Raw genomic sequence first — 12,812 nt, forward strand, 5'->3', positions numbered from 1 at the left:
CTCCACTGATGATGCCATTGCACATTACAATACACACTGCTCTCTCCCACCTGGAAAAAAGGAACACATATGTGAGAATGCTGTTTGTAGACTACAGCTCAGCATTCAACACCATGGTGCCCTCCAAGCTTGATGCAAAACTCTGGGCTCTGGGCTTAAACAGCTCGCTGTGCAGCTGGATCCTGGATTTCCTGTCAGGCAGACATCAGGTGGTTAGAATGGGCAGTAACATCTCCTCATCACTGCAGCCCCGCATGGCTGTGTTCTCAGCCCACTCCTGTATTCCCTATACACACATGACTGTGTGGCAACACATAGCTCCAGTGCCATCATTAAGTTTGCTGACAATACGTCAGTGGTAGGTCTGATCACTGACAATGATGAAACAGCCTATAGAGAGGAGGTGCACACTCTGACACGCTGGTGTCAGGAGTACAACCTCTCCCTCAACGTCAGGAAGACCAAGGAGCTTGTAGTGGACTTCAGGAGGAAAGACTGAGAACATACCCCCATCACCATTAATGGAGCACCGGTGGAGAGAGTCAGCAGTTTCAAGTTCCTCGGTGTCCACAGTACTGAGGAACTCACATGGTCCGTCCAAACTGAGGCCATTGTGAAGAAGGCTCACCAGCGCCTCTTCTTCATGAGACGGCTGAGAAAGTTTGGAATGAATCACCACATCCTCACACGGTTCTACACCAGTACTGTAGAGAGCATCCTGACTGGCTGCATCACTGCCTGGTATGGCAATTGCACCGCCCACAACCGCAAAGGGTGGTGCGAACTGCCAGAAACATCATCGGAGGTGAGCTTCCCTCCCTTCAGGACATCTATAACAGGCGGTGTGTGAAAAAAGCTCAGAGGATCATCAGAGACTCCAGCCACCCGACTCATGGGCTGCTCATGATCAGGTAGGCGGTATCGCAGCATCAGGACCTGCACCAGCTGACTACATGACAGTTTCTTCCCCCAAGCAACTTCTGAACACTTGATCTCTCACAATCAATAATCAGCACTGCACTTTATTAATCTATTATCTCACACTGGACTGTCATAATTATATTCTCCACAATAGAACTACAGCATATATATATATATATAGATAGGTATTTTTATATATACTTTTTATTTTTTATTTTTATTGTATGTGAATTCTATATTGTGTGTATTGTTTACTGTACATTGTATATAATTATCGTGTTGTGTATGTATGTGTACATTTGATATGTAAATTGTGTTGTGTAAATATGTTGTTTATTGTAATTGGTATGTCTCGTCACTGTCATGACTGCTATGTTCCTCGGAACGGCACACAAGACTTTTACCTACTGTTGCACTTGTGTACATGGTAGTGATTTGATTTGGTTTGATTTGACTGGAATGCATTGAGGTAGGAATTTCAACTCAGATATTTCCACCTCCGACTTCATTTGGAATGCATCATAAGCTCTTCGATATGTTCTGCCCCAAATTCCTGTTCCAGTAGGAAATATGGTTAACATTTCATTGTGCTTTTCATTCGTGAGCTCACTCAATTTCGAGAAAGGGCCATCATTACAACAAATAAGTCCTCGATAAGACTTAACATTATTGCTCCTGAAGGGTCAATTTCATATTGCAACAGTGCACACTGATTAGTCTAGTAAAAGTCAGGTCATTTGTTCATCTGGGTGTTTTTGCAGTTTAAAATGGACTCTGTAATGCCAGATAACTCATTCACTCTGACCATTAACAGCTCACATTGATTTGTCTTCTCTTCATCTCTCTACAGGCTGTGGAGACTAACCTGGCCTCCAAAGACAGTCACTGGGTGTTTGTGAATGAGGTAAAGGAACAGTTCTTTTATCTTATTTCATGTTCTCATGATTATTTTCTGCCTCAAAGGAATAGTTCACCCAAAAATGTATATTCTGCCATCATTTACCTACCCTCACTTTGATCCAAACCCATTTAACATTTATTTTTATGCAACACACAATAGGTGAAGTTTTCGACTTCTGTCATAGCACTTATGAATGTGCAAAGGATGTCAAGATTGCACAAAAAAAAAAAAGATTGCATTTCGCCTCGTTCCTCAGTAAAACCTTCCATATGACTTCAGAAGACTGGAAATATGACACACAAGTTTTATGATACTTTTTAAGCTTTAAACTGAGGTGCTTTACACTGCTATTGAATTGAATAAGATTATAAATGAAATATTTACGTTTACATTTATGCATTAGGCAGACGCTTTTATCCAAAGCGACTTACAGTGCACTTATTACAGGGACAATCCCCCCGGAGCAACCTGGAGTTAAGTGCCTTGCTCAAGGACACAATGGTGGTGGCTGTGGGGATCAAACCAGCAACCTTCTGATGACCAGTTATGTGCTTTAGCCCACTATGCCACCATCGCTCCTCTATAATGAATCTTCTATGAATTCATTTATTAATTACATTTATGCATTTGGCAGATGCATTTATCTTAAGCAACTTCTAATCAGTGAGTCAAGCTTTGATCACTGATTCAACTGGTCATTGCCTAAAAAAAGTCATTTTTATTTGTATAGCACTTTTCACAACACACATTGTCTAAATGAATTATGCGATTAAAATCATGCCTTAAAAATGATTATCTTTAGGTTTTAAATGCGACCTGTGCTCTAACTTTGAACAAAAGTTTATCTGAGGACATAAAAATTAATTGTGATCTAACGATGTGTGATGAGCTTTCAGTCTCAACGGTTATGACCTACTAGCTTCATCATTTATTGAGGCATGCTGTCTTGCACAGAGTGAGAAGTCGCTCATATAGTCATTATATACTCATTAAAGTCATTAAAATACTATTGTGAATGATGGAATATATCATAACACCTGGACGTTTAACACACACTAATAAAACTCTGTGCAGGAATTGTGTGTGATAGTTAGAAGAGTACATGAAAAGTCTCTCCTCATCAGCTGTGATGAAACGATGGCGTTTCATTGGACCCACCCAGACACGGTGTCCTGATCGGTACATGAGCAGAGCCTTCAAATATAGCAGATGACTCCTCTGCCATTAGAACCACCACAAAACAATCACTAATCATCTTTGATGCATATTCAAATAGTACACAAGGGCAGATGGTGTTCAATGGATCACACGTAAATGCATTTTCTTTGGGTAACTCTGCGTGAATCTGTGAGCATAGACAATGAAGAACCCAATAAAGTTTATGACATTCAGATCCATTCACAGTTCTTGAATGTCTGCATGTTTATCATGAACGAATGACAGAGCCCCATAAAGAATACTCACCGTGTCCTCAATAACACAATTGAATCTAAAGCATGACGGTAATAAAGTTAGGAGGCAAAGCAATCTGAGAATTGAATGTTTTAGAACGTTACTATACATCTTTGCAAACTGAGTTGTACTAGCCACGTTCTATGTTTCAACACAGTTTTCTGGTGAAATGAACACCAGGCTGTGCAACAACTGTGTGTTTTATTCACTTTCACACAAATCACAAGTCATTTTTCACACTGTAACTCTGCTATGCTATGACATCTAAACATTTTTACTTTAACGCATTATTTAAAACAAATGCTTGTATTGCAGGCCCACCTATATTTACAGGCTTATTACAATGTGATTAGCTTCCACGGCTCACGTGTTGGACTTTGGACACGGACATGGAGGCTCGAGCCCTGCCAAGGATGCTCAAAGTGAAAACGAAACAAAATGATGGGATTGCTTCAGAAAATGTTCATGTCTAATTTGCATTTTAAAACACTATCGGTTAGGTTTAGGTTAACGTTATAGCATATGTGCAATATGGCTCGCAATTTTGGTTTGCAAAAATGTTGCCACTGTCACAAAGTTCATGAGATCTGGCTGGAATTGCAGGAGCAGTGTAGTCTGAGCTGGTTGTTTTTAACGAAATGATCAGAAAGACTGATGGTGTTTAAGTACAACAAGGCTAAAGGTAATTTTACATTTATGTTCCCCCAAATAGCAACCCCAAAACACGTTCCCCCAAAACACCTGTTTGTCACTTTACACTGTAAAATATTCCTGTTCCATGAGATCATTGTGTGTTATGTCAAAAGTTTGATTTTGAGATAGATTACTCTAATATATAATAACTTTGAACATGTTGCAAATATAATATGTAGCTAATCAGAATCACTGAAAGAAAAAGTGCCTGAGACCAAATACTTATTTTTCAGTCATTTTTCAAAAACTGTCCAATAAAGGCCCCTATAAAACACATTGTTTTTGTTAAGTTGGGTGAATAGATTTGATATGAAGATTGTTCAAAGTGGTCCACACTGACTCATCCAATCACAGTAAAGATTCCTTTGTTTATAGAATACTTGAGCTGTTTGAAATGAACAAGAAATGCGGCACTCTTTTCTGAAGTGGTTATTATGAAAATGCATTTTCTCAATTTGTTACTCAGAAAACCGCTTTGATGTCTCAAAAGTATTTGCATAATTTGACAAATTTCACCCCCATATCTTCACTGATATCACTTTAAGCGTGTGTTGAAAGGCACTCTCGACACTTTTTTCTAATGAATTCAATCAAAATAACCTTCTTCTAATGTTATTTTTACACAAATGATGTTGCTCCATCAAATGTATTTTTTATGGCTGTCACTCAATATTAAATTATTAATCAAATGAATTACATGGTATGGCAATTAATTAACGCATTAATCACAATCATTCACATATATACATTTTTGCTGAAAAAGCCCCTAAAATAACAATAGTTCATTATATAAGAATTAAATAATTATGAAAAGGTATAATTAAGTAGTTATAAATATAATATATATTCCAAAAATAACAATATTGTGGCACACGAGTAAAGCACAGCTTTTGTTTTAGCTTTTGACTCCAGAAAGATGATGTGAAACTGTTGAAGGTTTAGTTGACTTTCTTTCTTTGGTGGAACACAAGGAATATTAAGGCAGAATAACAACAAGTGTGATAATGTGATATTCACAATGTAGTGAATGAGTTGCTCAAACAAACCTCAGTTTCCAAAGCACTACAGAGTCACATCAAAGTCTTTCTAGCAAGTCAATCCACTGTCGGCCATCTTTGGAACACTCTCGGGAGGCCATTTAAAGTCCTTTCTGCTTGAATGGGGGAACACCACAATCTCAGAAACGGTTGGTCAAGATTATGATGCAGTGTTTACATTTTTCAGAGAAATCAATTATAATACAGGCCTACAAAGAGAAAAAAAAAACGTTTTGACTAGATTCTGCTCACTTCAACGACGATCTGTCCTGCGACTGATGGTTTAGCTCAACTTTGGTCAAATTGGGAGAAAACTGATCCTCATTTGTGTAATGTAGAGCAGTTTAGATTTCTCAGTCCTTTCATAATCCAGACTCTCGGTTCAGTTCTCTCTCCCCAGATTCTGCAGACATCACGCTGTTATGACGGGGAGCATCTCAAACCCATCAGTGCACACTGAACACTAGTACGCTTTTAGTGTAAACATATATTCTATAATCAGAAGTCACATGGGGCAAATGAGACAACATACATTCAAATGGGTAAAAGCTGTTTCTATTCTTGCACAAGTACAGATATAAAAAAAAAAAACATACAGCTTTATATGTCAGTCTCTTGCTTCATTTTTGGATCTACCTGTGAATCTTTTCAGCATGCACGAGTGCACCATAAATAATGACTGAACAGCATCTTTGATGATGAATATTCCAGTAACAGTACTGTTTAACCTCATTTATTTACAATGTATCTGCCATCTTAACTTTGCAAGCTGTCACAGAATGATATCTCACTTGCAAATTGCCACGATTAGTTATTACATTTTTGTTCTAATTTGTTTCCAGTGCAGCAGTCAGTGCATCGTGAGCATGTTTGTACATTTATACATGTACGTGCTTTAAATTGGCCATTTCATTTATTCACTCTCCTTTAAAATGTCATTCCACAACAAAGTGAAATAATAAAGCTACAGTCTGGTCAAATGCTGTCTTTGATATAAATCTATGCATATACATTTGTTTCTGGAGATAATTCTGTGGGCCACACTTAAAAAAATGGTCTTTGAATGATAACATAAATTAACTGTTTCTATTTAAGTAATAAACAAATAAATATACAATATACAAATAAATCCATGTTCCACCCAAGCATCCTTTAAAGAAGTCCACACAACAATTACATTTCTGTCATTATTAATTCACTGTCATGTTGCTCCGAACACAACAGTGGAACACAAAAGTAGATTTATTTTTATTTTGTGAAAATATTACTGCTTCATTGAGCTTGAATGGTGTGATCACTATGAATTATGAGGAAAATTTGTCATACAGGTATGGAACAACAGAGTGTCAGTAAATGATGACAGAATTTCACTTTTGGGTTGCATGTTTTCACTGTATATCGCATGAGTGTTCACTTTAGAGTGTTCTGATTGTCCAGTTAAATGTGGATTAGAAAATCATGTCACTCTGTTTTCTCGTAATCTAAGCATATTTGAGCCAAACCTGTCTGTCACAGGACAGATTATATTCCAGAGACAAAATGCGTAGTTACTGCATGTTAGATGAAGTTGCTTATGAGGAAGTTCATTCTTGTTGAACAATGTCACTGCGTGAAACGTTTTACCCTCAGACGGGTTCAATCCTTATTCTTCCTTTAATTTCTTCTCCTTTTCAAAAGCATTTCTTTAATTCACTCAGCCATTGTATATTTTTTTTTAAATAACCCATTCTTTTGTTATTATACCCAACCCTCTAGAAACTGCTCGGACAAATTGCATGTGTATTAAATGTCCCGTATGCTTGAAAAATCATTGCCATTTAATTTTCTGTTTTTTCCCCTGATAGGGTTGTTCATTGAGTTTAGGCATAAAGGTCCACAATGATTAGAACATAATAGCTGTATTCCTAGTGAACTGTATCACTGTCTACATGTTGAGGCAGGCAGAGCAAGCAGGAGCAGCACAATGACAATAATGAGATGATTGTGAACCCAAGTGCAGTTTGTTTAATCAAATGTGCAAAACGATAAATCCAAAACATGAAAGTATCAAAAGAAAACTATAAATCACAACAAGAAACATTTACTACAACTAAACCAGATGTCACCATGACTGGGACTATGACAGTAAAAACAAGATATCAAGAACCAAACCTTAAAATGTTGTTACATTCACACAAAACTCAACCAGGAACAAAGGCAACATGAGGGCTTAAAGGGGCATTCAGTAATTTTCTAGCATTAGTATTGCTCTTCTTCAATATGATAGTGGTGTTAGACGCTGTACTGCCATCTATCGATATGGATCAGCATAATCATCTCTGCTGCCACCCCCAGCTCTGGAATAACATTTTGTGGTGAGCAGGGTGGAGACGAGCGGTGTCTGGGCAGAGCGAGGCCGGGAAGATAAGTGGCGAATGACTTTCACCTGAGTGCCACACCAGTCTCGCATACCAGCGAGAGGCGGGAGTAGTACTTAAGGAGAAGAGATAGCGGCAGACGGGAGAGAGAGATGCATGAAGGTGTTTGTGTGTAGTGTGCTGAGCTGAGCTGAAAAGCCAACAGTGTTTATGTGTAGTGAAGCTGAAAAAGCAACCTTTTGTCTACTGCTGAAAAGCGGCCTTATTGTGCGCGACTGAACAGTGCAACAATAAATGTTTACGTGTTTTGTCAAGCGGGCCCCAGCATCCTCCTTTCCACAAACTGTTACACATTTGCATCTGGAAAATGTTGGAGTTTGAGGTCATTTCTAAAGTTATAAATTACTAATATAATATAATTACTTTGCCTAAAAACAAACATCAGAATTCACGCGAACAGACTTCTACAGTTAAGGACAGATTATTATTGTCCCTCATATCAATAATCGTTGGAGTCTGTCTGCATTTCTCATTATTTCTAAAGACAGTTATTACCTTTATTAGAGAACTGCTTAGCCTGAAATAAACCAATTATCTAGCAATACAGATTGTCATGGTAAAGGAAAGATTAGAATTGTTTTAGATGATCCAATTTAGCATATGCTTGAATGTTGCATTTGTCCATTTTTTATGTTTCCAAGCAATCAAAGTCATGGTTTACACAAATCCTCAACAATCGTTGTACCTAGCTCATTTGCACTTAAGGAATGAAGATGTGTGCCGTTTCACTGAGATGGAGGTAGATGGGTCCCCTTTACTGTAGCTGTGATAACAAGGAAAATAAAATTACACGCTGCTTTCCAGGTGCATTTGTAAACACTGCTGAAAACTGTCCATTACTAACACATGTTGACTACATACTTTTAAAAAGTTTAAGGGAAATTTGAGTTTTCTGTAAATTTAACTTATACTATACAGGGTGGTGCCACACTGCAGCATTTTTTAAATGGTCTTAGGTCAGTTAATATTTCAATGGATATTAAAGTTTTTGAGTATAACTAATCGGGCGAAAATTATTGTTTAAAGTTCTGGCCTACCAAAGCAGCACATAAAAAAGACAGTGGTTTAAACCATTGATAATTTTAATAACCCCTCAGTAATCAAAGCGAACAATTTCACACACACACACACACACACACACACACACACACACACACACACACACACACACACACACACACGTAGTGTTTCCATGTTTTATGGGGACTTTCCATAGACATAATGGTTTTTATACTGTACAAACTTTATATTCTATCCCCTAAACCTAACCCTACCCCTAAACCTAACCCTCACAGAAAACTTTCTGCATTTTTACATTTTCAAAAAACATAATTTAGTATGATTTATAAGCTGTTTTCCTCAGGGGGACCGACAAAATGTCCCCACAAGGTCAAGAATTTCAGGTTTTACTATCCTTATGGGGACATTTGGTCCCCACAAAGTGATAAATACACGCTCACACACACACACACACACACGATGTCTGTACCACGATCAGTGGAAACATGTAAATTCTTCAAGCCAAATCTACACTCTTGATAATAAGTATGTTCCATTGTAAAACAACAAAACTGTGTGATATATAAATCACAGCCAAGAGTATCTACATGGGCGGCTGCCAATGAGTGCAAGGATTCTCTTCTTCAATGTTTAGTGAAACACTGCGGGTCATGTGATTTCAAAATGGTGAAACACATTGAAGAGTTGACCTGCACCATTTACAATAAAACACTTTTTATACAAAACTATTATGTGTACAGTTCCCCGTCTGTCGCTCAATTTGATGTTGTGTCGAAGAAGCGACACTAGGGTTCTCTCTTGAGAGCTTCACGTATTACTGAACTTCAAAAAAGGCCAATGAGAATATGGCAGACAGAATTTGGGAGGGAAATGCATCTGTCCATTCATACATTTTCTTCGGAGCTGACTGGTTGTGTATGCAGTGAGCTGCGAGTCACACACTGTTCCTCCTACTCTCTGAATAGCGATTTCTGTTGGATCTACGGCGCATATCAGCGGCTTTCTCCTTCTCTGCACAGCAGTGCAGCTTTGCCCCTGGGCGCTTCGACAAAGCTTTTAAAAGAGAATATTTTCCTAAAAGAGTTAATTTCTCTAAAAGAGCAATACACAGCTGGCATTGAACGTCCTTTTCAGGACGTGTCTTTTTAAATATGTCTTTCCGCCCCTGTGTAGTTCCTGGATGTGGTCGAATTTCTCTCCACTTCTGACGGTCATAAGAGCTGCCTCGTGTGCCTGGGCTGCGATCACACGCAGGCAGCTTTTTATGAATGGTTCATGTTCTCAGTGCGAGAACATAGCTATGGCAACATTGCGGTCACAGCTTTCTTCCCTCAATAGAGAAAGCCATTTAATTCACCCCCCGCACCTCGCCTCCTTCTTATATGATCGGGGCCGGCGCGGCTGGCGATGAAGGCGTACAGCGGGCTATGTTTCACAGGGTAAATCCCCAAGAACCATCCGCTCCCCAACACGCTCGTTTGCTTCCATCCGGGCTCGAGGTGAGAACAACTCGCCTCATGGCCAGTCTGTTTGCTCCCTCAGACCCCGCGAGCTGGATGATGATTTCAGAGACCGTCACAGTGGCGTCTGATGCTGATGACTCGACCGGGCTGCCACCTCCGGGTCTGCTTGTACAGTGTGAGCCTGACGAGTGACGCTCTCACTACCCTTGACAGTGGAGCAGCTCCAAGCTGTCTCCGCCCTGCATGCCATGGCCCCCCTGCAATCCACCAGGCCAAGGCAATTGGAGATCTGCACTGTTTCTGATGTGCTGCAGGAACTGTGCTCAATGACCGATCGTGCCCTCCGGGGCCACAAAGGTCACAGCGCAGGCACTCGGACGGGCGATGGCCACCCTTGTGGTCCAGGAGCATCATCTATGGCTGAACCTGGTCGAGATACAGGAGGTAGACAAAGCATACTTCCTCTAACGCCCCTACATCTATTTGGCGGCACAGTTGATGACTTTGCCCAGCAGTTCTCAGCGGTGAAGAAACAGATGGAGGCCACATCATGCCCGTCGCCTTACCAGTGCGAGCCTTGCTCCGTCTGCTCACCGAGGGTGTCCCCCTATGGCTTCCAAACTTCAGGCACCTCCGCTTCAACCTGGGCCCAGCTCTCAGCCCCAGCAGCGTAGTGCCCTACAGGAAGCGCACGGCCCCCGTCTCCCAAACATCCTCGATGACCCGGTAGGCTCCCAAGCATTCCTGAGACGGACGACCCAGGGAACGAGACGTTTGCTCCGGAGCTGGTAAGCAGACCACTCTGTCCTCCGGAGTTAAAGGTATTATCTTTGCCCCTTCGGGCTGCGGTTCTCACATTCTCACTAATAGAGCAATTTCCTCTCTCCCTGGGTCACCTGGCCAGCGTGTGGGACTCGCCCCGGTTCAGAACATCTCTTTTCTCGGCATGGAGTTAGACTCAGTCTCAATGGTAGCGTGCTTCACTAACGAGTGCTCTCAGTCAGTGCTTAAATGCCTCACCTTGTTCAAGCCAGGCATGGCAGTTCCTCTAAAAACATTTCCAGAGGCTCCTGGGGCATATGGCATGGTTGATGCATATGAGACCGCTTCCAAGATGGGCATGGCACCGCGGCACACACCGTGAGTTTATCACCCCCGCCTGCCGCCAGATTCAAACCCTGGACAGACCTCTGTTTTCTACGGACAGGAGTCCCCTTACAGCAGGTGTCCTGATGCGTCCTGGTCAAAACAGATGCCCCCAAACAGGGTTGGGGTGCCGTGTGCAATGGGCACGCAGCCGCTGGCTCCTGGAAAGGGTCCGGGCTGCGTTGGCACATCAACTGCCTAGAGTTGCTGGCTGTATTTCTTACCCTACGGAGGTTCCTCCCACTAATTCGGGGCATGCACGTCTTGATCCATTCAGACAGCACCGCGACGGTAGCGTACATAAATCGTGAAGTCGGTGTGCGCTCCTGTCACATGTCACAACTCGCCCGCCATCTCCTCCTTTGGAGCCAGCAGCGACTCAGATAGCTGTGCACCACTCACATCATGGGCAGCCTCAACACGGCAGCGGACATGCTGTCATGACAAGGTACGCTCAGCGGAGAGTGGAGGTTTCACCCCAGTCAGTCCAGCTGATTTGGGAATGGTTCAGCAAAGCACAGGTAGTCCTGTTCTCCCACTGCCCACTCTGGTACTCCTTAATGGAAGCTTCCCTCGGGACAGATGCGCTGGCTCACAGCTGGCCCCGGGGCTGTGCAAGTACGCATTTCCCCCAGTGAGCCTTCTTGCATGGGTGCTGTGCAAGGTCAGGGAGGATGAGGAACAAGTCATTCTGGTGGCTCCCTACTGGCCCACTCGGACTTTGTTCTCAGATCTCGTGCTCCTCGTGACAGCCACTCCCTGGCGAATTCCCCTCAGGAAGGACCTCTTTCTCAGGGATGGGGCACCCTCTGGCATCTTCTGGAAACTCCACGTCTGGCCCCTGATGTCCCCCTCCACCTTGAAGTGTTTATTGTTAGAAAGGTCAAATGCGAGGAGGCGTAAACTATCATGAATATGGATGTATTTCACACCTGAGGAGACAAAAGCAGCAGCACATGTCATGATAAAAAATGTACCCCTAATGTCGCTTCTTCGACACAACGTTGAAGTGAGTGACAGACGGGGAATGTCTAAGTTACTATTGTAACCTTCCCTGATGGAGGGAATGAGACATTGTGTCCTCCTGACCACGTCGCTGAACCGAGCCACTGATACGGCCGAACCTCATTCTCGGCTCCTCATGGCAAAATCCTAAATGGACAGACATATTTCCCTCCCTTTATACCTGTATGTCCGGGGGCGGGACATGCAAATTCTCTCTGCCAATTTCTCATTGGCCTTTTCTCAAGTTCAGAGATGTGCGTGGCTCTCAAGAGAGGCCCCTAGTGTCGCTTCTTCGACACAACGTCTCGTTCCCTCCATCAGGGAATGGAGGTTACAATAATAACCTAGACGTTTTCATCTTATATGAGTGTACACCATTCAACACTTCACAAAACATAATTAATTTGTTAATGTGTAAAACTTTTTAATGTAACCCAAATTACTGAATGCACCTTTAAATACACAGATTAGGCTTAACAAGATAACCAATGAGAATACAAATCAAATAACAAGACAATAAACACATTGAGCAATGAAGAGACACGATTAATACACCAACAAACAATAGGTGTGTTCGACTTGAACTGCATCTCAATTTGCTGATCGCCGAGATTTGCTTGTTGCAGTTGAAATAGAGCTGTCAAGCAGGACACTTGTACTTACCGTCGTTTGCTGAACCTACACCAGTCACAGAAGATCACATGATGTTTACAGAGGAAATGTGATTTAGATAGACAGATGCTTGAATTTTACATAA

General features: G+C 41.7%; 1 protein-coding gene across 1 annotated transcript in view; it reads left to right on the top strand.

Moving 5' to 3' along the window:
- The window catches only part of LOC127633550 (glutamate receptor ionotropic, delta-1-like), a 772,099-nt gene that overhangs the window by 611,542 nt on the left and 147,745 nt on the right, over positions 1–12,812 (top strand). Inside the window, exon 5 of the mRNA XM_052112731.1 lies at positions 1,772–1,825. Coding sequence (XP_051968691.1) covers positions 1,772–1,825 — 54 coding nt within the window. The remainder of the gene's footprint in view (positions 1–1,771; positions 1,826–12,812) is intronic.

The sequence above is a fragment of the Xyrauchen texanus genome, chromosome 40 (assembly GCF_025860055.1).
Source record: "Xyrauchen texanus isolate HMW12.3.18 chromosome 40, RBS_HiC_50CHRs, whole genome shotgun sequence".
NCBI classification, from domain to species: Eukaryota; Metazoa; Chordata; class Actinopteri; order Cypriniformes; family Catostomidae; genus Xyrauchen; species Xyrauchen texanus.